Below are 23,730 nucleotides of genomic sequence, written 5' to 3'. Positions count from 1 at the left end.
AATGTGATCAGCTTTGGGACCTGAGGGCTTGCAGTACCCCACCTCAGATGAGGCTGCTGGACTAGCCTTCTGGTATAGGTTATCGATTTTGTCTATTTTGCAGTTAAAGTTGGGTTTTAACTAATGCTCGACTTTTTAGTCTTGCTTTTCTTCCATACTGCTTAAAAAAAAGATGATTCTTATGTAAGAGGTCATTCTTACACTGAGGACAAAATCCAGTAAGTTGAAAAAACACAAATACTTTAACACCCCCCCATATATATACACACATGCACCAAAATACACTTTTATACTATTTAGATCTTTGAAATGGGTAATTTCTGCAATTTTTGTATTGATTTGCAATGGAATCACAGCAGCAGGATCTGCTTTTGATGGCAAGGAAGAGTCCATGTGAGACTACAGAGTGAAATGCAAACCCCCCCCCCCATTGAACTAATAACTGGGATTAATTTAGCACATTTCATAAACCTTATATGGAAGAGACACATAACACACGACAAGGGAAAAAATAGAATCCACATAACAGCTTATGGAGGAAAAGGGAATGAAACTAGTGTTAAATGTGGCAATCCCGTATACTGGGACGTGTCTTCCAGTGCAGCTAAACTGGTTGCACACAGCTCATTGCTGCCCAAAAGGGGAATTCTCCCTTCTGCCTTGCCCTCTCCCCCCTCAATGCGTTCCCTACCCCTCTAACACCAGGAATTAAGATCACGGAGAGTCTCTGAGTGCCAGAGCTGGCACAAGCGCAGGAACCCTGTCACTGGCAGTGAGCCGTTAGAGCAGCCCACTGCACGTTATTGGGGTGTACTCAGCTAGATTGCATGATCCTGCTGAATTAGTGAGCTCTCCTACGGTGTTTTCTAAACAAAATGTCTCCTACCTTATCACTAAGTTTTTGTTACTTAGTGTCAAGGACAGAGCTAGGCCCAAAACAATGACAGCTGTAGATTAAGTTTAACCCTAATGAAGATCAAGGCTGTTAGGTGATATGTATTTCATTTCAAGCTGCATTGCGTTCAGAGTTTATCTGGATATTCACGTGTACAAACACACATGCTTCCCTTTTTCTTTTTCACCAAGTATCTATCAAACTTCAGGACCTGCCTGTAAAAGCAAGTCCAAAGCCATCACTGCTGCACTGGAGTATAACGACGGTTGATCTGAGAAAATACAGCAAGTAACCAGGGTCAGAGTTTGTAATACATGATATTATTTGTCACCTATGAATGGCCAGCAGTTCAAAACACTTGCGATTCAGCCTCTTTCAGCGCCAGACATTAAAGGTGGTGATGGAGAAGAATAGGGCAGGCGTTCGAACGCCTTGAGGGGTACAGCAGGGCTGTCAGGACCACAGAAACAAAGCATCTCCAACTGCAGAGACAGTTGCATCAGGCATAAATTTTAGGGTTTTAGCAGCAGGTGGCTCCAGGGGTGACCTGTGTGGGAAGAGGCCAGGAACTGACCTGCACCACTCCAAACCTGTTTCTAAACAACTCATTACACCCAAACAGCAATAAATCAGAAGAACTCACAGTCCCTGTGTTCAGGAATGCTCAAGAATGGGCAGCAGTCACTGGGAGACGTGATCTTAGAAGGAGGAGCTCTATGTCAGAGTAGGGACCATCTTTACAGCAAGTTAAAAATAATCATCAGACTTCAGAAATCACTTGTATAATTAGGTTAAAAGACTTGAAAAACCTATTTTGCAAATGGAAAGCTTACTTCTCACATGCTTATCATGACTGGAAAGGGCGAGTGTCACTAGCATAAAAACAGTCAATATTTCCATCTTAAAAACTTTAATGAATGAAAGATTATACTTAACTGCCTGGGTAAAACAGAAAAGAACCCCAACAAAGGTAAGGATTCAACAGAAACTGTTTCTATGTTGAAGGAAGGCTCCCAGCAAAACGGTTGAGGCAGCAAAAGGAAAAGCAAGTGATTTGCAACTAGTCACCTGTTGTAACTTTCTCAAAAAGCATCTTTAAATAGATCATTTATTGATGAGAAACCCACCATTAATAGAGACATGCAGGCAAAGAAAAAAAACCCAATTCACATTTCGGGCTTGGCATGCTGTTTATGCTTTCAATAAAATTTCAGTTGCTTTTTGTTTTTAAACTTAAAACATCATGTCCTGGTTTGAGAAGATACGGCTTTGAAGTATTTTGTTAACAGACTTCCCAGAACTCAGCTCAAGTCTATAGATCATCAACGGGGTTCAAAAAAAGTACATGTTTAAAACATTTGCAAACTTTGGTGATTAGTACACGCACTCCAGCAATGTAGATTGGTGCTTTGCTCTCTTTCAAGCACATACGGTGGAAAAGTATCTCATTACAAGCAAAGAAAGGCCAAAAGATGGTTTTGTAGTAACAACAGATAAAGCACTCTAGCAGGAATACTGGCCTTGCTGAGTCGCAGCTGGTCAACTCTGCCGCAGCCTCAACTTCTGACGGGCCTCAGCTTCCCCACGGGTCTGAATTGTAAATTCTTTTGAACGTTGTTAGTTTTAAATTCAACTGGAAGACAGTATTTGGTAGTGCCTCTAAAAATGGGGGGGAGGAAACAGTTACAGCCAGGCATGGTACGTCATCAATGACAACTCCAGTTTTCAGTTGCTTTTCCCCCTTTTCGTTTAACTTTCTCTATCATACCTGTCTTCTGGACTAACTATTTTTTTATTATTATGTGTTCTTAATCATACTCAAACCTGTTTGAGTATGAAAATTAAATAGCACTAAATACAGGTAATACTGTACAAGAATAAAGCTGCAGAACGCTAGCAATAAGAAAACGAAAGCATCTTCTTCCTAACGACAGTGAGAGCCAGATCTGCAGAAGTGACCTCTACAAACAGAGGTAAATACAAGCCCACAACCACTTATACTACTGGCGTCTATAAACAATCCTTGGCTTTGGCAGTGGGAGAATGACCTGTTTTTTCCCTCTTTGTCTAAGAAAGGGGTTAGTATATGAGAGGGAGAGGGAAAGAATATGTCTGCAAGACTGGCTGTCCGGTTACACTCTTGTTAACTGCTGTGCGAACAATGCAATTCAACAAATAGCCTAAATTACAGTAACGTGCTTCAATTTAACAGAAGAGCGGTTATGCAGAGTGAAGCTTCAACCTTGCAGCTGGCAGACAACTGGAAGTACAGACTCATTTTTTTTGCTAGTTTCCTCCGTGGAATGTGCATCCTTTCCGTAAAAGGCTCTGAATTCTTATTTGAAGAGAAGGCCATCAGTTATTTTTGTTTTAAAACACTAACAGTATTCACATTCAAAATGATGTGAATGCAAGTAAAAATAAGCTGTAGTCAAGAAAAGCCCAATTAATATTTTTTTTTAAGTCAGGGGGTGTATGTTACTAAAACTTCTCAGAATACACAACTTTGTGACCCACAGTGATCCCCCTCTAAAGCAACGTCTTAAAACTGTTTACAGGAAACTTTTTGCCTAACAGAGGAGAAAGCATTACCACGGTTTTCTTTCTAATTCTACCACATGTCTGTGGTTGTTGATCTACTCTGCAACAGAGCTTTTAAACATCTGAAGGATCGTCTTTTGCTTATTCTTAGGTAGCGAGCAAATATCGTTTGCCTCACTGGTATTAACCACACAATTCAAAACTTTTCCTCCCTTGATGCTGGGTGATTTCATTCGGAATCTGGTAGGGGACTGCCAGTTTTCATTGCAAGAACCTTTCCGAGTTTTGCGGTGATTTGTTTCAGCCTGTTTTTTTGGAACTTTTGAGTCTTTTGCCATCTTAGAACTTGTCTTTCTCACAGGAGAGTCTTTCACAGACTGAGGTGGTTTGGCGCGAAGAAGGTACTCATCTGGAGAGCCCTTTTGTCGATTAAGTGTCCTTTCCTCCTTGTCAATCTGTTTCTGTAGCTGCAGAGCCAGAAGCCTGTCCTGCTCCTCTTGCACACGCCTTTCATAGAACTCCTGCTCAAAGGCTTTCTGCATTTGCAAGTTAAAATCATTTATCTGCTCCCCTTGGTCCTCTAAGCTTTCCGGAAAAGTTCTTCTCCTCTTATCAAGCACACACAAGTCAACCGCTGCTTCAGCTGGTGTCTCCAGCAACTTTCTTTTTGGAGTCTCCTTAGTGTTCTGCAGTCTCTCTGGTTTCTCTTCATCTGAGTGTCTCGCCACCTTCATGATATCGCATATTACACTTTTGCTGTCAGACATCACAGAATTTGTTGCCGACTGAATACCGGAGCAAGTTTCCGCAGAGATTTCACAGTTTATGCTTTCTACACAGGTTAAACTGCTGCTGTCTGACTTAATTCCATCATCTTCTCCTTTGGATCTGTGAAAAACTGTTCTAGACCCTTCCCCTTCTGCGAGTCCATGAAGCTCACTTAGAACTTTGTCTCCTAGACAATTTGGTCCTGGTGTTTTATCCTGCTTGACAGCAGTGGTTTCCTCTGAAGCTGAGGCACTGAAATAGTTCATGCATGATTCCAAAAACGAATCCTTAGTACTGGAATCTTTAACACCACTGGTCAGCTGTGGAGACAGTGTTGGCATTTCCTCTTGCTCATCTTGCCATGCAGAACTGCTGCCTTCCTTGCTATTGGTCTCCTGAAGAAAAGGGAGAGACCACTAGTAAAGTAAATTTATCAAAAGCCAATGGGTATGGATAAAATGCAAATCTCACTTCTCATAGCTGCACTGCTCATAACTAATCGGGGATAACAACTTGGATTCTTCTCTTTAAAAAAAAAAAAAAAAAAAAAAGTAATTGCTTAATAATAACGAAAATACTTAAAACAACCTACAGAAGCCTAGCTAAAGGACCAAAACCACAACTGCAGTATTGTCCTCTTATCAATGACTCAAAGCAACTGCTCAGGGTATTAGCCTGCTCGCTTCTTTTGAAGCCTAACAGGAAAAAATCAGACAGACCTATGGAATGATGAAAATCAGAGTGCAACGTCCTCCAGTGAGCTCCAGAACCCTCATTTTAGTTTTATACACCATTGGTTGCAACCCGGAGCTCACTGAAGACATTCAGGTAAGGTTATACAAGGTAACTATCGAAGTAAGCCATAGGTGTGCATCTGCGGACTGTCCCGCATGGGTTCTTCCCTTTCCACTTTGGGGAACCACAAATACTGAAGGTAGTTCAAGAAGGGCAAGACAAACTGCCCAGTGCTGACGTGCAAGGGGAAGACAGGATTACCAATCCTACAGACAAGGGGAAAAATAACCTGTAATTACCAACACCGAGATTTATAACAAAATTATTCTAGTTACCACAGAGCTGGAGTCACTCCTTCCTCTTTCTGTTGTTCTAGAGAATGATGCCGATCCCAATGTATGACGATGCTTTGGAGAGAGATACCTTAAAGGGCAAAAAAAAAAAGAAGTTTGCCTTTTTAAACTTTTTTTTTCACTTGAACTGTCAGTCCTTTGCACTAATCAAGATCTTCAGGTTCATTCTGACAAACAAAAACAAGAGAAGGGCAAGTGTTTCCCTTCTCCTCTGCATTATCTTATGAGGAGATGTTGTAACACTCAACAGTTTACATTTGCCACAGACTATCCAGGGAAGTTGGACTACAGGACTCCAAGGAAGGAAAAGGAGCAGAGGGACACTATACCAAGAAACAGACCAATAATTAAAGAAGAGAAACTTGAATTACTTACTTCTGAATATCTCCAGAGTTGCTTGGTTTGTTCCTCGTCTTGCACAAATTAGCTGGGGATGTTTCAGATGAGAGACTGACTGCTGGGGAAGGACTGCTGAGCACATGTCCTTTGGAATCGTCATTCTTGGATCACAAGTAAAAACAGCATCACGTAAAACAAAACGCAACACAAATTGGCGAAAAACTGGAGAACTACTTTGCTTCTGCTGCAGAATTAGTTACTTTTGCCCAAAGAATTCTAGAACTGTAAGCAATGGATAGTTATGGAATGAGAAATATTACACGTTCAGTACATTTTCCTGTAGCAGACATTAAGGGACAAGAGGTTTTGCTCAAATAAGTGGTTTCATCTTTAGGACCATTATCAGGTAGCAAAACCCAACGAATCAAAACCCCAAAACAAATTTAACAAAATAAACAACCCCCCCAAAAAACATAAGTTAAACTTTCACCATATATCCCTTTTTTCAGTACAGGTTACAGACATCAATTTCTTCCAAAGAAGTATTTTTAAAATCATGGCTAAAGAAAGTATTCAGAAGAAAACCAATGTTTTAAAATGTTTCACAATGAAAATATCCAGCACGTTTCAAGTTGATAATATACAGGTAGAAACGTTTGGGGTATTTCACCCTCCCACTGGTTCTTCAAAAATTAATAGTCAGTCACAGATCTAAAGTACTGGGGGCTGACAACAGCTTCCAACTACAAACTTAAATTATTAGAAATTTTGACTGTTGCTCTGCAAAGTCTAAGTTGCTTGCCCTGTATCAACACTTTCTACTGCCCCCCTTGATCCTAACTCACCAGACTGTTACTCAGCTGCCAGGCCAACTCTTCATCTTGCTTCAGCTGTTTCTCCATCTCCCTCCGTCTCTCTTCTGCCAATCTGTGTTCCTCCTCCTCTTCCGCTAGAAGCCGTTGAATGTATTCCTCGCTTGCCTTGTTCTCCTCTTGTTCGTGTGCTCGCCTTTCTGCTTCCACCTAAAAAAGATTTTTTTTTTAAATGCATCTGGTTACTACTGCAGGACCACACTTCACACCTCACGGCTGACACTCCTTAAATGTGCACAATCTGCTATTCGCAAAGACACTCTGCACACTTCAAAGCCAGTATTTAATTGCACAACTCTCCAAAGACGTAACAATCCAACTGATAATGTGTGTAGTCTTCAATTTGGTAACAGTGACCTACCTTTTGGTTTCTGTAAGACTACACCATTAACCTTGCTAGCATGCAAGGTCAGATTCCTTCACTCCCCTTTTGAAAATTTTCTTAACAAAATCCAAGATCTCCAACTACACAAATCTATAGAGAAACTCAAAACTCTTTATAAGGCTGGACACCAGCTAGACCATGGCGTTTGCTCAGCCCGCTTCTATCATTGTAATGCCAATATTAGCAGAAGATGCCTAACAGACAGCACCCCTGTCTTCTGAGTCCTCCTGCTCTCTTGAAACATGCAAAACCCAAAGCAGCAGACCAGTTAAACCTGCCTTCTGTATGGCAGACATCCGCTCTTGGTAAATCAGTTATCAGTAACTCCACAAGGACAGCAAAGTACTTCAAGAATGAATTAAGCTGTCTTAACTGGGTAATGGAATATGGAAATTTCCTTTAGAGAAGAGTGTCAAGAGTGTCATACTACACAAGCTATGTTAAGTCTGACTTTGTTCAAATCATGTCTTGATGTGTTATGATTGGCAGCAGACACCAGTACTTACTTCACCAGCACCATCTCCATTAACCATCGATACTATTGCTGCCAATCAATCTTATCCTATAGTTACCATAAAAGAGAATCCCACTGTCCTCTGCTTCAGGTACTCCCCCTGTGCTTGTAACAACCAGCAATGGAGCTGTCAGGGAAATAAAATTTCGATACTACTTCCAACTATAATTCTTACTTGTACCGTGTCTGAATTGGAGGAAGAAGGACCCTTTAGATCCTTAGATAAACATTAAGACTTCTTGAAAAATCTTTTCTGATTTCAAATGAACACAGATAACACTGGGAGCGAGCAAACAGGAAAGAAAATGCTGTATGTTCATTACCCAAGTTCATCTAATTGTGGTATGTTACATAGGGAGGGAAATCAAGAAGTCAAGTGGAAGATCAAAGTCAAAACAATTCAAAATTTTTCTGGTTCCTAGTCTGAAATGTTTTACGTGCATCTGAGGACCTGTAAAAGGCATTTTAGCCTGTGTGGGCAGGGATGCAGACAGTGAAAGGGCGACACTCTTCAACCCTGAAAGGAGTCTTCTGCAGTTTTTGGAAACACGAGGTACTGGCTAATGGAGACCTGCCTGGGCATTCTGCTGTGCCTTTGTGTGTTTCCTAGCCTGCGAAGCACACTTATTTGAAGGACAACACGACAGCACATGTTATTGCACCTACAGAGAGGGTGAGGTAAGAGGTACAGGTCAACTAGAACAAGAAAACTTAGGAAACATCAGCTCACATCAAACACAAGGAAGTCTCTCCTCTTCCATAAAGGCTAAAAATTTAATTCATGCCTCAGGAACGACCAATCTGTTCTTGCAGCAATAATGCCCTTTTAAGTATCTTTCTTTTTCATGAAGTAGCATTACAGCTGTTTGTGGGAACAATTAAAATAACTAGATATAAAGCATTTATGCATTTAACTGTATTTTTAGACTTACCTTGCTAATCTCTGCTTCATATTCCTGCCTCAGTTCCCCAGGCTTGCTCAGCTGGTGTTGTGGATGGGGGACACAGACTAAGTGAGGGGGAGAAAAAACAGAAGTGAGGATCAAAGCAAGATAACGACAGTCTACAACAAAATATTTTAACAAAAGATCATTTCCATACCCTGGCACAGGAATGATTTGACTAAAATCGAGTGCTATGGAAAAAAAAACACTTTGTGTTACGAGGAACAAAATAAAAGAGCACTGTGTTACAGAGTGGCAAGAACAGCCAGTGTTTTCCAAGCACTGTATATAAAGCAAATATGTATGCCGGCCATAACTTACATCTTTTGCTTTTTGCAACTCAAAAGACTTCTTAATACTGCAGCTGGAACAACATGTCATAGAGCCAACCTACCAATTAGCTTCCCCCAACAGAGCTTGCAACATAATAAACCCCCAAATCCTTCTTCAAAAAGTTAATCAGATTTCGCTTCCTTTTCCCCAACGCTACAATTTTAGGCTCAGAGACTTCTGCATAGACTGAAGCCCTGGAATTTCTAACCAAACTAATTTACAGCACTTAAGAGTTGAAAAGATTTTAACCCCTTCACTTATTTGACAGCGATAAACACACACACGCAACTACTGCACTGACAGATTTTGCAGCTGAAGTTGTACCAGTCATGAATTACGGCCTTTGAGGGGACAGGCAGCCATACGCCCACGCTTTGTGCCAAACGCAAATATCCGCTCAAATGACCAAACAATGCAACTTACCCTCAGTACTACAAACAAAAAAAGGCACAGCTTGCCATTTCTCTGCCTTCCAAGCCCCTTTCACAGGCGAGAGCTCCTGACGCTACATTTTCTAGCAGTAACACAGCCTGTCTATGCACAGTTTCTTATTTCACAACATCCAAAGTCCACCAACAGTAATTACTTTGGCAAAGCAGAGACATCCCAGGACAAGTGACGCTTTACTTACTTTCCTCTTCCAAATCCTGTCCGTTAATCCTACGCTCGCACTCCTCTGGGTAATTCTTCTGAATCTTTTCCCAGAGCTCCCAGTTGATAAGAGTATTTCTGCGGGCATTATATCGTGCCCAGGAAGAGACTCGACGCCGGCAGAAAGGGCAACAAAGACTAGCCTTTTCAACGGTCAGCTGGAAACAAGAATTACAGAGGGTATGGTTGCATGGCAGCGTGACAGGCTCCACAAAGATCTCCATGCAAATTTGGCAGAGGCAGTCAGACAAGGCAAGCGGAGCCTCCGATTTCTTCGACATGCTGACTCGAAGTAGAGGAGCAAGACTAGCACAACGTCAGTACCTGGAAGCAAAAAGAAACACGTTTTACTTCCCCATGACGAATACAAAAGAAAATAGAAAACGCTCTTTTACAGCTACTTTATGAAAGAGTTAGTGGATTTAAGAAGTCTGCTTAAGTGGTCGCTTTTGCTCACAATCCAAGAGATTCTCGGCTTTCAAAGGAAGACACAAGTCTTTGCAGAAGTCATGGCAGAACTGTAGCAGGTTTTCCTAGCGCAGTCTCCAGTGAGTTGTAACAGGTGCTTTAGGGATAGCAAAGGGTGGTAAGGAGACAGGGGGGAAAGGTGAGAGTTCTTCCAGCGTCTTCTCTATTAGTAACAAGCTACGCTTACGTTTGGTGGATACGTTATCACAGGTACATTAGCCTTCCCTCCAGTCAATTCAGTACAAGTCAGTTCAGATTTAACCTTCCATTCAGCCAATTCTTCAGTACATGCGCGTCCTTCAAAAGCCGCTTCTGCTACCGACTTGGTTCCTGCCTGTTCTGAAGGCAAAATACAACATCCCTACCCATCACGGGAGAGGAGGTTCTTCCTTGTCCAGTCACTTGCTTAAGCTGGGACTAGAAAGCCAAAATACTTTTTGTTAATGTAAGCAAAGAACTAACCAACATGTGTCAACGTTTCAGCATCTTCTTGTAAGGCTTAAAATGGCAGGGAACATCCAGCTGCTCTATCACCAGCCCTCCTCGCGGGACACTTCCACTTGGCCCAGAAATACTGTGGAACAGAAGGTAAAAATAAAAGACACACACAGCAAAAAGGTTAAAAATATTAAGTTACAGGAACTTAAGAAAGCTCTTACAGGCTTCCTAACAGCCAGGTTCACAGGGTGGTCCTTCTGAGGGAAGGACTCCCATTTCAGTCACGCAGGAACTCGACATGGAGACGAATATTTCTTCATTTATTTATTTATTTATTTATTTTAAAAAGGCTGCTAGACAACACATAAACACCTGGTTTGGCAGGTGTTTTGTTAAAAAGGCCTATTTTATTAAAAAGCCGTACCTGTTCCGCACGGATTCCAGCCTGCGCACGGCCAGGCCGCCCCGCCGCCGCTCCAGCGGGAAGAGGCCGGTTCCCCCGCCCCCGGGTCCCCGAGGGGTCAGAGCAAGGAGCCGGCACCCACCGAGCCGCTGCTCAGCGGCGGGGCCGCGGCGGCAGGCAGGGCCCGGCGGCAGGCAGGGCCGCGGCCTACCGCGCAATGGCCGCCGCCGTAGCGCTGCCCGCCCGTCCCGCCGGGCCTCTCCCGCCGCCCGGCCCCTCGCTCCTCCTCCGAGCCGAGCCTGCCGGGAGACACCGAGGGCCCTCAGGCGGGGGGCGGCCCGGGGAAGGCCTCCGCCCTCCGCCTCAGCCAGCCCCCGCGGTAACGGCCTCCGCCTCCTCCTCCTCCTCCCCCCCTCCCCCCGCCCCGGGGCTGCGGTTCTGCCGCCCAAACGGCGGTTCAGCCATCAGTCGCCACCGACGGGCCCGTGCGGGGAAAGCGAGAGCTGCTCCAGAAAGTTTGGGTCGGAAGGTGGAAAGACTATAAATACGTGCCTTAAGGAAGGCTGGCCTGGGTGCTCACAGTGTGGATCTTCTGGCCTTGCTTAACCAGAGGAAGTAATCGTAGTGTTAATGAGTCGGTTTTTGGTATTTTTTTTCTTTCACTTACTGTGGGACAGTTACGCAAACAGGCTTGATGTCTGTGGGAGTTTGGAAGGGGCACAGCTTTTTTTAAGCCACATATCATATCATATCATATATCATATATCATATCGGCTGTGTGGTTGGTTTTGTCTTTTAAAGAAACAACTGTCAAAGGAACCATACTTTTTCCTCATATTGCCCGTTTCCGCATTAACAGCAATCCCGCCTGGGGAAGGTCAAGGGGTTGTACAGTGGAGCGCACCCACGATCACACCAGTGTCACCAGCGAGACGGGGACCGACCCCATCCCTCCCTCCGGCTCACCTCTCCCCTGGCGCCTGCCTCCATGCCACGTCCTGCCACGTCTCCTTCTCCAGCGCCTCGGCCTGCCACTCGAACTTCTGCGCCAGCGTCTGCAAGCTGGAGTCCAGGGCTGTGAACTGAGCCTCCAAGGTTTGCAGCTTGGTTTCTACTCTGAGGGGTGGAAAACAAGGACCTTTCGTAAGGACTCGGGCACCAAGCGGTGCCGTGGAGAGTGGGTGGCACTTAGGTTGCACTGTGAGCAGCTCCAGACCCCATTCGGGGGCTTCTCCCAAGCTGTGTTAGAACGTACACCACTAGAAATTCAGTTGTCTTGACATGGGCCAGGTCTTTTTGGCCCTTACCTGGTACAGAGGTTTTACAGCTTGTAGATACAGATGCAAGATGGGTATTTAGATATGTCTGCATGTCTCAACCGTTCACTGCCTTAGTGGCGTGGGTTTTTTTCTCTAATACATTTTGAGGTGGGTTTTTTTTGCTTTTACTTGTAGTACTTGTTACCTTTTGAACCATTTTCATCTGACATTGAGCAGAACTTCTTGTTCTTCCTCAGACTACAAACGATGCAAATAATAAACAAGGCACCCGCGGTGTTTCTCTTCTCCCATCAGCTCCTCCTGCTCTGGTTTTCCCTTTTATAGGACTGTCCTTCCACAGAACAATATGAGTCATTCAAAGTTCCTTCCTAAATACTGAACAAATACCTCGGTACTATGTACTTGACAAGCGATTTAGGGGCAGAACATCAGCTGCTCCTTACAGACTTACGTGATTTTTCTTTGCATTTTACTGGCAGAACTTCAGGCTAACAGTTAAACAAAAACTGTCCCATCACTAAATTTTATTACAGGAAAGAGTCTACATTTTTTTCTTGAGCTTCTCTTTCTTCATCCCCAGTTTGCTCCACTGCTTCTGTTCCTATTATTATTGTGTTGTACTAATGGTTAGGGAATGGGATTCTGAATTGTGACCTTCCTGTGTTAAATACTGTATTAAGGTCTTCAGCTTGTTTGTTGTGGTTTATTTCATTTATCTTTGGCTGAACTTTTTTTGTAAGGACAAAAATACACAGTAGCTTGCAGGTGGTGATGTTAAAAAAAATGAAATAAAATAAACACAAAAAAAACCCCTCCAAACAAACAGAGGTTAACTTTAGAATGTATAAACTGCAGATTAAATAATTTACCAATAGTTGTCCCTTCTTTCATGCATTCTCCATGGTATTTTAAAGCATACTGGTTTTAGAGAAGGACCAAGAACACCGCTGCTTCGCTAACAGTAGCCCCCTGCCTCTACCTGCCCTCCTCTTCTCCTGCTTTGGGTACTGTCTGCAGTGGACCCGAAGGAGGAGAAAATAAAAAGGCATCAACAGTGGTGTATTTTTCTAATAACTCATTGTCCGTCTGGAAGCTTGTGCAGATCCTTGCCTAACAATTTTCTGCTGTTTGCTGAAGCTGGGAGACTTCCTTTGCGATCTCGTGAAAGCTGCTTACGTCCTCATCTGACTTTGGTAGGACTTCTCTTACTTCAGCCAGATTTTTATCTCTCGGAGCCTCCTGTCTCCCGCTGGGGCACAGCAGAGATTTTGAAACTGGGCATAGTTATTACTTTGAGTTGGATTTCAACTAACGATTGTCCCTCAAGTTGCACATCATTCCTGGACTAACTTTTTTGGAGGGGATTATCCATTTAAGAGTATTTATGTGCGCATCACCATGAGGATTTTAGGAATAAACCAGAACTTTAATTGAGCTTGCGTGATGTAGAAATGCAGACAGTTCAGAAGAGCCGATGCGTTGTAACGGAATGGAGTCTGTCAAGACAGAGAGAGCAAGCGTGCAAGCTGAGGTGAAGTGGGTCAATATTTGCTGTGAAAAAGTTTCAGATCCACTTCATACCTATAGCTGCACAAGTGGAGAACAACAACCTAATAAGACAATACAATGTGGTAGCGCAGAAACCCCAACAGTAAAAGTTTTAGGAATAACATGGTGCAAGCGCTCTTTGAGAGAGAGGAGGAATCATCAGAAAATGAGTATATTCTTCAAGGTTTGCTGGCTGGATAACGAGGGCTGTCCCGGGGGAGAGATTTGCCTGTGAATTGCTCCCCGATTGCAGCTTTTTATCAAGGTAAATACGCTTCCTAATAGCCCATTTTTGCGAGCTTTCTCCTCTACAAATGAAAATAAAGTTATCAAAGATCTCATCGTTAATGCCACTGTCAGTGCCATAGTGTTTTCAGCAGCCTTTAGTCCAAAGCTTTAGCATTTCACCACTTTTGTCTTTCCAGAAGTTTTTTGATATGGGGTAAATTGCCTGTCTGTAAATTACGCTTGTGTATTTTTAAGCAACTGTAGCAAAGATGTCAGCATTTGCTAATTTTGGTTCTAAAAACGTCTGTTCGGTTACAGCACGATACGACCGATCTCCATAACTAATCTTCTACAGCTTTTTTGTAAATTCTGATAGAATCGGTGCTGCTGTCTCTTGAGCAAAATTCTGAATGAAACGAGGAAGAATGCATTAAATCCCCTGCTTTCATTTCAATCACAACCTCTAAGCACTTTTTCCTTTAATGTTAAGTAAAGTTACCGGTGAGTTGGTGACCTCTAATGTCTGTCTGGTGTGCACACAAACCACATCCCCATTCTTTACCAGAAAGCTTTTAGAGTTCTTCTCTTCTTGTTAGCATAAAGAACGTACTTGCAAGATTTGCAGTTCGAGATCTAGCGCTCCTGCTTTTCTGAAAGCGTGGTTGTACGCGTAACCTTATTTCCGCTGTTCAGGCAGAAAATGACATTTTTCATTACTTTAGAGCTGTCACTTCGGTTTTATTTTCTTGGCCAATGCAGAGCCCCACACTTCTCCACAGCTCTTCCTGTCTGCTCACTTCATGGGACCAGTTAGACACACAGTTCTTCAGTCAATTTCCCACAGACTTCATTTCTGCTTTTGCTTTCAGGAGTGCTTCCCCTGCCCCTGTTTCTCTCTCTCTGCTCAGGTCTCTGGTATCTCTTTTTGCGGTTGCTGTTGTGTGAATCGGGAGTCATAAAAGCCGCTGGTGAACAATGTTAGTACCTTGACCAGAGATCAGACCTAAGTTTGTCAGCTGGTGTTAGTCTGTAATCATTAATTTCATAAACAGAAGTACTGCGTTTCATCAGCTGTGTTAATCTTGATAGACAGTGATCGGTTTTACTACAGGTAAACCAGAGTTTTATGTGTGACACCTAAGTTGGCTTGAAAATTTCTTGTTTGATACCACTTGCACAGTACCTTTAAAGGTAGTACATGAAAATCCATATGTGAAAATCCACTGAGAGGGAGCACTGTCCCACCTGTGGAGAATTTCAGACCCTTTTTTCAACTCTTCTTTCTGAAGAGCCGCACTCGTGGCTTCCATTTGATCCAGTGATTGTTTTCTGGCCGGCTTGGTCAGAGACACCACCTACCAGCGAGCGAGCGTGCTGTCGCACTGCAGCTGAACGCGTGGACTGCTGCCAGCCAGCGCAGCGCGGGACAAGATTATTTTACGTGAAGCCGATGAACCTGTCGGTCAAGCTTTCCTCTTCCGAGGGCAGGCTTTGAAAATGGAAGGTGAATCAGCGTCACCTACATTCCAATTCCTCAGCGACAGTGATTTCCTTTCTTTAAACTTAGAAGAAATGTCCGTTCTCAGGGGGGGTCGGTGGGTAAGATAACAACTTACTTCCTATCTTTGAACCCTCCGGACTCTGAGGCGTTTTCCCAAAATCAGAAGTTCACCCCCAATCTCCCATTTATGACAGGACTGTAGCAGTGTGCGAAGCTGAGTTTCTCATTACCCACGATTGCCTGGCAACACTTCATGCAGCGACAGGCCTTTGCCGAATTGGGCAAATCCCACAGCAAACTGCCAGGTTTGCAGTTCACGAAACGGTGCAGCGTGTGGCTCCGTCTCCCTGCCCTCCCCAACGAGTAGAGGAGAAACAGAAAATTGCTTATGAACCGCTCCCCGCATACACACAATGTATATTTACATCCTATTACCCACAAAAATTTCCAAGGAAGCAGAGGTTCGTTGCGCTAACAGAGCCTCGTCTCCTCTCCCCTGCCCCAGTCCCCTACGCCCTGGCCCATCCCTGTCCCTTAGCGCAGTGCGAGCACAACCCTTCAATGACCTGTTTAATGTCTCGTTCAGGGAGCGCAGAGAGATGCCAGCTTTAGCCATCTTCCTTGGAGAACACCAAGAGAAGAAATAAACGCCGGAGTGGGCTTGATCCTCTCTCCTGGAGCAGGCAGGGACGGGGGATCTGACTCCTGCCAGAGGCTGTTCGTACCGAGGCTTTTTATAGACCCTCTATCCAAATATAGGTCATAGATGCACCGGCACATGCTCGCCAACATATCACATACCGAACTATGCATCCGGACCGCTTCCTCTGACCCACTGATCCTGTCTGTCATCATACACAAAATTAAGTTAGAGGTGACATGAAAGGGGCTACCTGTACTATTCTGCTGGGGTTTTTCGTGTGCTGTGTTTTGGCTTCATTTTGCTGTCATGCCCACCAGTTCGTGTCTTGGGCCAAAGTCTCCTGCTGTTAAAGGCTGTACAAGCAGATTGCTTTTTTGCCTTCTTTTTTTTTTTTCCCTGTTTAAAAGGTATGATGTAAAATCAGATTTGGATGAGAGTGAGTTCTATTTGGTTGCAGGAGGTGCATCGAGGATGAAGGATAGCTAAACCAAGACGGTGGGAATCTCTTCCATAAAGGATGGAAGCAGCAAAACTGGCTAATGATTTTCAGGAGCTGGGTATGCAAAAAAAAAAAAAAAGAGCTGGAAATTTTTCCATCAAAAAGAAAAAAAAAAAGAAGGCAAATAGATCATGTGTGGCTGGTAACAGCACAGCTAGTGAAACAAGACAGCACAAACCCTGCATCAGTGAAGCAGCTCTCCAGCCCACACCAGGCATTCAGTTTTGTGAAAGGTTAAGGACAGCCCGAGAGAAAAAAGCTTTTTAGCGTTTTTTTTTTTTTTTTTTATTATTTGCCTGATCCATGGGAAATCCAACATGAATTGAGCGTGTCGAGAGCTGCAGCATTCCTACTTAGTTACATTCTCCCCATCTTCAACTTGCAAATTAAGAGATGTTTCTATCAAGCCGAGTTCTGCTCGTTGTGTTTCTAAAGCTTTAGGAAGAGAGAAGTGGAAGTATTTGGGTAAGGAGAAGCTGTGCCTTTGGCCCTTCGTATTCATAGAATCACAGAACGGTTTAGGTTAGAAGGGACCCTGAAGACCACCCAGTTCCAACCCCCTGCCCTGGGCAGGGACACCTCCCACCAGCCCAGGTTGCTCCAAGCCCCGTCCAACCTGGCCTTGAACACCTCCAGGGATGGGGCAGCCACAGCTTCTCGGGGCAACATGCGCCACTATCTCACCGCCCTCACAGGAAAGAATTTCTTCCTGATATCTCATCTAAATCTCCCCTCTTCCAGTTTGAAGCCATTCCCCCTCGTCCTATCACTACATGCCCTTGTGAAAAGTCCTTCCCCAACTCTCCTGTATGTCCCCTTTAGGGACTGGAAGGCCGCAAGAAGGTCTCCCTGGAGCCTTCTCTTTTCCGGGCTGAACACCCCCAACTCTCTCAGCCTGTCCTCCCAGCAGAGGGGCTAGACCTCTCAGCATCTTTGTGGCCTCCTCTGGACCTGCTCCACAAGGTCCATGTCTTTCCTGTGCTGGGTGCTCCAGAGTTGGATGCAGTACTCCAGGTGGGGTCTCCCCAGAGCAGAGGGGCAGAATCCCCTCCCTCGCCCTGCTTGCCACACTTCTGATGCAGCCCAGGGTGTGGGTGGCTTTCTGGGCTGCGATCGCGCATTGCCATCCCCCAGTCATGGCGTATATGATACATTTCTCCACACAACTGGGTCTAAGTTTGGCAATCTTTGGCAATTTTAGAGTCAGTATAAGCACAAGGGACTAGTGAGAAAGAAAGCATTTATTGAGACAAGTGTAATAGTTTTTTTTTCCCTGGGATAAACAACTAAATGTGTAAGAGAGCTGACCCATTAAACATGTTAACATCGTCCCCTGCTCCTTTGTTTACTGCAGTGTGAAAAGATCCAATCAGCAATGACAGTTAAACTAATTTGATTACTCATTAGTTGATGCTTCCCTAGTCTTATGTGCAGTTGTTGAGAAACCAATTAAAAAAATATATTTCTGCTATGGCCAATTTAAGCTAACTGTGACGCAGTTTAATGGGGAGAGTAACATAAAGCACTGCAATAGTTCAAAATGCAAGGAGCTCAGCCAGTGACACCTCTGTCACTGCTCAGTATCCTCATTTAGCATTGTGGGCATCCCCGTTAGCGTGAATTTCTTCCTCCCACTTTAAGTACGTCAGCTTAGTCATGAACTAATATTACCCCTAAATATATTGAAACCCATTTCACTTAAATTCAAGAACCAAGCTGCCAATCCTGCAAGAAACAGCTGCAGTGAATACCAACAGCCGCTGAGAAACATAACGCCAGGCCAGTTACATCGCGAGTATTATGTGAGCACACAGCAAATCCCTTCCCCTTCCGAAGGACGCGGCAGGTTTCGCTGCTCAGTTCCCTGTCAGCGGATGTAACTGGGCTCATTTCAAACACTCCGAGAAGTGGTTTTCCCCCCCCACATTTCTTTAGATGTCTCGGTGTCTAAGGTTCTGGCAGTGGATACACAGACACCAAACTACTCTGATCAGCAACTAATACTCTCTTGGAGCCTTTGATCTCTGCGCACGAGATCCAGTTCACCTTCTCTCCATGCTCAATTGTTAGCTTTGGTAAAACTCTAGCACATTCATTTGAAGCTACTTTGTTGAGCTTTCCATCTTTTCTGGTGGAAGCAGGTGCCCGGGCCTTCCTTCTCTGTAGAGATTTCGCTGGACTTTGCTGCTGCTTTCCAACATCACCGCTGACATCCCAGAGCAAGACTTTCCCGTCATTTCCTCCAGTCAGCAACCAGTACGCTTCTGGCATAAAGAGGACCTGCGATACTCCCAAGCTGTGACCTTGAAACTCCAGCTCACGTTCGAACTTGACACCGGTGACTCTGAATATTCTGACTTTACCGTCTTGAGCTCCGCAGCCAAAGATGTTGCCGCATGATGCGACAGACAGGGAATGCGCAAGTGGTGGGTTAAAGAACTGTCCAGCTGATTGCGGAGCGTCTTCCTCCGTTTCACACTCCTGCAGGTTTGTGGTCCACACGGGGCGAGCTTTCTGCAGGTTCCACAGCATAACCTTGAAAAAAAAAAAAAGTATGAATCAATAACTTGTCCGTTTTATGTAAAATCAGTACTGTTTCACTAACAGTAAAATAAAAACTAACCACGCTTCTTGCTCTAGCAGAGCAAAGGCTGTGCATGAGTGCAACAGATGCAAGATGTGTTGTGAAGGGTGGTTGAAGTTCACCTGATAAATATGGCATTGTTATGGCATGCTTACCAAACCCTCAGACTGCCCGACTCAGCAGAGTCAATGACTCAGACCTTTACACCACAAAATGGATGGAAAAGCTGTTCTAAATGCTTTTGCATTCATCTCAGCAGTAGTAATCATGACATACTGCACATCAATTATTTAAACGGAGGGACGCTGAAACGCTAGCAGTAAATAGAGATCATTATCATTCTGAATTTTAGTTCTGTCTCTGCTAGGTACTTGTCCTGAAATAATCACTTCCATGAATGTGTTTGAAAAATGGAACAGCAAAAAGCAAACAGTAGTTCAGGCCCTCAGACATATATGTTTGGGTTTTTTTTTAGTATCCAATGAGTAGATCTGGTTTGTGCTATTCCCATATTGAGGTAGGGTGTGCTCTTCCTGATGAGATGGGGGTGATGTTGTGCTTTTAGACTGGCTTTTAAAATGCCACCCACCTCCAAGCCCCTCATGAAGCAATAACTGTGCCTTCAATTGAATCCTGCATCTGTCATACAGCAATTCAAGTACTATAGATTTATACCCCGCCACTTAAAAATAACTCTCTCAATACTTTTGTAGGATCTGAATTGATGATGAGCATTTTCAAGGCCAATAGATATGAAAACACAAGTCAGTCTAACACAGTGCTGTTTGCTTTTTTAATCAAAGCTTTAATTTGTTATTAATAAAAATTTACCTCCACTAATAAACTCCAGTAGACAGCCCAGGAGTCTTTAAATTTGGGCCACAAAAGAGTTGTCACACTGGCTCTGTGTTTCTGGAATCCAAATCACAGTAATATATCCAAAATATGTTTTTTCCTGTCACTTTTCTGTTTTAGCGACTGCTGTTGCTGCTACATTAAAACTATTTTTCTACCAATGAAAGTGAAAACTTTCCACTACGACTGTGCAGAGCAGAGTAAATCAGAGATGCTGGGTCCTACTGCTTAAAGGCAAATACTCCTGTTTTCATCACAGACAGCACTGCATCAGCTTTATGAATTCATCAAGTGCTAACAAGTTTTCTGCAAACTAAGTCTTTTCTGTCCTCGTGGCCTTTTCCCTGCTTCCATGGAACTTCTGAAAAAACTCCAGCAACCTAAATTTCAATTCTCATCAGCTACGGCTTCACCGAGGGTTTGACATGCAAGTCCAGAACATGTTTTGGTGCTCATAGAGCTCGTAACTTGTCCAAAGACATGCCGCAGCACAGCATTTCAGAGTATTGCAGCTCAGCTTCATTTTGTGAAATGATGTCTCTTAAAGCCATCCTCGATGCAGAAAAATACTCTTTTCATTGCACAAAAACACACTAATGAATCCCTACTATTTGGGGATCCCAACTTTCACCTAAAAAACAACTTGCCAAGCTACAGTAAACCACACTAAAAGTAAAAAGTCATCAAAAAATAAGCATTTCACTTGCGCAGAAGTGGTATATAAATGATTACAATTCCGATAAAAAAGGTTTCCACCCATAGGCTTGTGAATCTGCATTTTAGGGACCTGAAATTAAGCCAGCTGTCTAAGGTGCTGAGCATTTACTCCTCTCTGACTAACACTTTGGTATATCCACAAAGACGTTTCTCACGGTACTTCATTTAAAACCCTACAACCATCTTTTAGTCAACCTATGAATAAATAAATAAATTAAAAGAATTTGGAAAATTTCTGAAAATTTGGCAACAGTCTAAACCTGGCAGACTTCCATCAATCAGCCCCTGTTTGGAGATATATATACCCTTACAGAATTTATATGATCCATGGTTTTAATATAGAAAAATACCACTTATACTAAATGTATGGGTGTTAGATGCATTTCGGTTTTGAGAACCTAAGAGTGAAACTGCTCAACACTGTCAAAGCAAACCCTAATACCGCTAGAACCACGGAAACCTTTGTAGAAGTGACAGTTTTAATCTCGTGCTAAACTAGGAATGTGGTCAGATCTCAACCACTGGAAAGAAATTACTGAAAAACATCGGTTCTGTGTGGCCAACTTTGGCAACATAACTCAAGACTCCATTAACTCCCAGCATGGCTTTTCTCGGAACGCTTCTACAAGTGGCGTGCAAAGAACAAAGTTTCCTCTTGATGAGGACAGAGAAGCATAAAATGCAAAGAACACTTAACACTTCCAAGAGGTTAATCAGAACAAAGGATAAATTTATAAAAATAACTTGTCCTTACACTGCTACATACCACTTGGGTAGATATTTATCTACCTGGTGTAAGGTATTCTTACTAGCATCCTGTGTGATTCAAGCATTTTGTGTTTTCCTATCATCTTCGTTTCATCTGCAGCTGTCACTAGGGACAACGTCTGGTTTTGGGTCCAACAGAGAGCTAATGTGGGCAGAGCATGCTCTGCACCATCTTCTCGTTTCCCCCCACCCCACCCACTTCTATAAAGTAGCTATTAATGAAGATAAAAACAGGGAGAGGAACTGCTGAGTAGAAAATGGCACAAACAGCTTCAACACTGTTAGCTTCTCCACCAAAACTACTTTAAGTTAAGGAGCTTCCCAGCAACTGCAGGCTGTACACCTGCAGTCTTAGTGAAAGTCTGTTGGTGCCTCACTACACAGGTGGGTAGTTACCGTTTCACTTCTCTAATAACCATCTACTTGTATGCAAATCACCTGCATGTCCAGTCCACAGGAAACAAGGCTCTGAGGCCTCTGAGGTCGAAAGACAACAGAGGAGCAGATGTTTGAGTGTCTCAAGGACCGGCTGACTTTCTTGTTTTCCAAGTCCATAATCTTTATTGCCCCTGAGTCATCTGCCGCAGCCAAGAAACTCTCGGTCTCGTTCACTGAGAGGCAGTTGATCTCCTCCTCATTCACGTGGAAGCATTCAACGGGCTCCTTGAGGGATCGGACATCCAGCAAGCTGATGCTTTCTCCATGGGAGGCATACAGCCTGGTGGGATGGCGGGGAGAGAACACCACAGAGGTCACATCATCTGCCTTGGGGAGCTGGAGCTGTCCTGCCAGAGTGCCTCCGCCATCCCAGAGCGTGAGCTCGCCTCTCTCCGCTCCTGAAGCTACCAGTCCTTCTGTGTTTACGTTCAAGCACAGTATAGAGGATGAATGTCCTCCAATCCATTTGACTGCCATGCTTCAGGGACACCTCTGAAACAAAAAAAAAAAAAACAAACAAAAGCTTGAGTTGAGCTGGTGTCGGTCTCATTACAGTGAAAAGCTTATCTAAGCAACGAGATCATCACATTGACTGCAATGCAAACTACTTGAAACACAACAGGCATCTCTGCAGACCACTACCCAAATGAAGCTTGGGCTCAAAGAGCATCAACATCAGCCGTGACAGCGTGGAACGGCAGCGGTGCTGACACGTATACCTGCACAGCACATGGAGCGGGTCTGCCTAGGTAAGAGCTGCTTCCTCAGCACATGAGGACACAGCATGCCTGACAAAACAGGGGCACGGTTCCGAATGGGACATGCTGGAAAAGAGCAAGGGCAAGATGGCAAACTGGTTTTCTTCTGACTGGTAAAGATTAAAGCATGTTTGCATAAAATGATAAATGATGTGTTACAGTTTGAGAGACCCATGACAATTTCTTGTCGTTCAGGCAATTATTCTCTCACCTGATGACCCCTCCCCACCTGGGAAGGGGACTTGGGGAAAAACAAGGAAACATGAGGGTTGAAATAGAAACAGATTTAGGAGAATAATACTCAATAATTAACATTAATAATACTAAAGAACCAATATTGATCCCTATGCAAATATAAAATACACAGGGATTATCTTCAGCCCATTCTATCTGTAGAAACTCTGCACTCCCAGCAGGGACAGCCAATGGGGGACACCACGAGCGCTGTGGCTTCGGGAGGAAGGGAAGGGCTGAGGGCTCCGGCACCGGGACAAGGAGTTCTCAGGATGGCAGCCACTGAGGGAGAGAGAGAACTCCTCAGCAAACTTTCTCATTTCTATGGAATATGACATTCATGGTATGAAATAACCCTGTTTGCCAGCTTAGGTCAACCCCTCCTCATCCTCTGCACCTGGTGAGCTCAAAAACACCGAGACCTTCAACCCCACACACCATAGCTGGCTAGAAAGTCAATATTTTCACAAATTCAGGCATTAGAGACTTCTAAAAGTGCAGTTTTCCCAAGCACTGGAAGAGAAATCAGTCCCGTGGCGCTCAAACATAAGACACAACGGCATCTTTTTAAACAAGCATCGCCAATTTAAGGCGTGGGGTGGTCACCCTTTCCCCCCCCCCCCGCCCCGCCCCGCCCCGGTAGGCCCCACTCCCGGCGTTCGGGACGCCAGCTCCTCGGTAGAGCGCTGTGCCGGGCCGGGGGACCCCTACACGCCCCGGACGGGGTGGAGGTGGGGGAACCAGCGGGCCCACACCGGAGGAGTAAGAGGGGGGTGGGCAGTGAAGCCGAACCCGCCCCGCCGGGCCCCTCCGCGCCGCCTCACCTCACCGCCGCCGGCCGCTGCCCCCCGCGCATGCGCAGCCAGTGCGGGGCGGGCTGTCATGGCGGCGCCGGGCGCGCGCGCCCCCTCGCCGTGAGGCGCCGTGAGGGGCCTGGGGCGGGCGGGGAGAGCGCTCGACCCGGGGCCTGCCGTCGCCGCCGCCGCCGCCGCCGTCGCCGGTCAGGGGAGGGGTAACGCGGCCCCCGCGGCCCGGCCC

At 44.6% G+C, this 23,730-nt stretch overlaps 2 protein-coding genes across 3 annotated transcripts; both read right to left on the bottom strand.

Annotated features, from left to right (window-relative positions):
- Positions 1–1,246: 1,246 nt before the first annotated feature.
- Positions 1,247–11,622, bottom strand: RNF168 (ring finger protein 168). Of its 2 annotated transcripts, XM_082486896.1 has the most exons (10): positions 11,606–11,622; positions 10,661–10,938; positions 10,261–10,372; positions 9,788–10,137; positions 9,311–9,654; positions 8,335–8,411; positions 6,477–6,653; positions 5,668–5,792; positions 5,275–5,362; positions 1,247–4,599 (listed from the first exon to the last, which is right to left on the bottom strand). In XM_082486896.1, the coding sequence occupies exons 5-10, from the start codon at positions 9,609–9,611 to the stop codon at positions 3,532–3,534; spliced, it is 1,836 nt and encodes a 611-aa protein (XP_082343022.1). In that variant the 5' UTR covers positions 9,612–9,654; positions 9,788–10,137; positions 10,261–10,372; positions 10,661–10,938; positions 11,606–11,622; the 3' UTR covers positions 1,247–3,531. The 2 variants fall into 2 exon arrangements, with proteins under 2 accessions (XP_082343022.1, XP_082343021.1); XM_082486895.1 differs by lacking the exon at positions 9,788–10,137.
- Positions 11,623–17,576: 5,954 nt separating this feature from the next.
- Positions 17,577–23,537, bottom strand: WDR53 (WD repeat domain 53). Its single transcript, XM_082487105.1, has 3 exons — positions 23,517–23,537; positions 21,701–22,192; positions 17,577–18,873 (listed from the first exon to the last, which is right to left on the bottom strand). Exons 2-3 carry the CDS (start codon positions 22,175–22,177, stop codon positions 18,286–18,288), a joined length of 1,065 nt encoding a protein of 354 aa, XP_082343231.1. The 5' UTR covers positions 22,178–22,192; positions 23,517–23,537; the 3' UTR covers positions 17,577–18,285.
- Between the last annotated feature and the right edge of the window lie 193 nt (positions 23,538–23,730).

Source organism: Vanellus vanellus, assembly GCF_965231255.1.
Source record: "Vanellus vanellus genome assembly, chromosome: 8".
Lineage (NCBI taxonomy): Eukaryota > Metazoa > Chordata > Aves > Charadriiformes > Charadriidae > Vanellus > Vanellus vanellus.
This window is presented reverse-complemented; position numbering and strand designations above follow the sequence as displayed.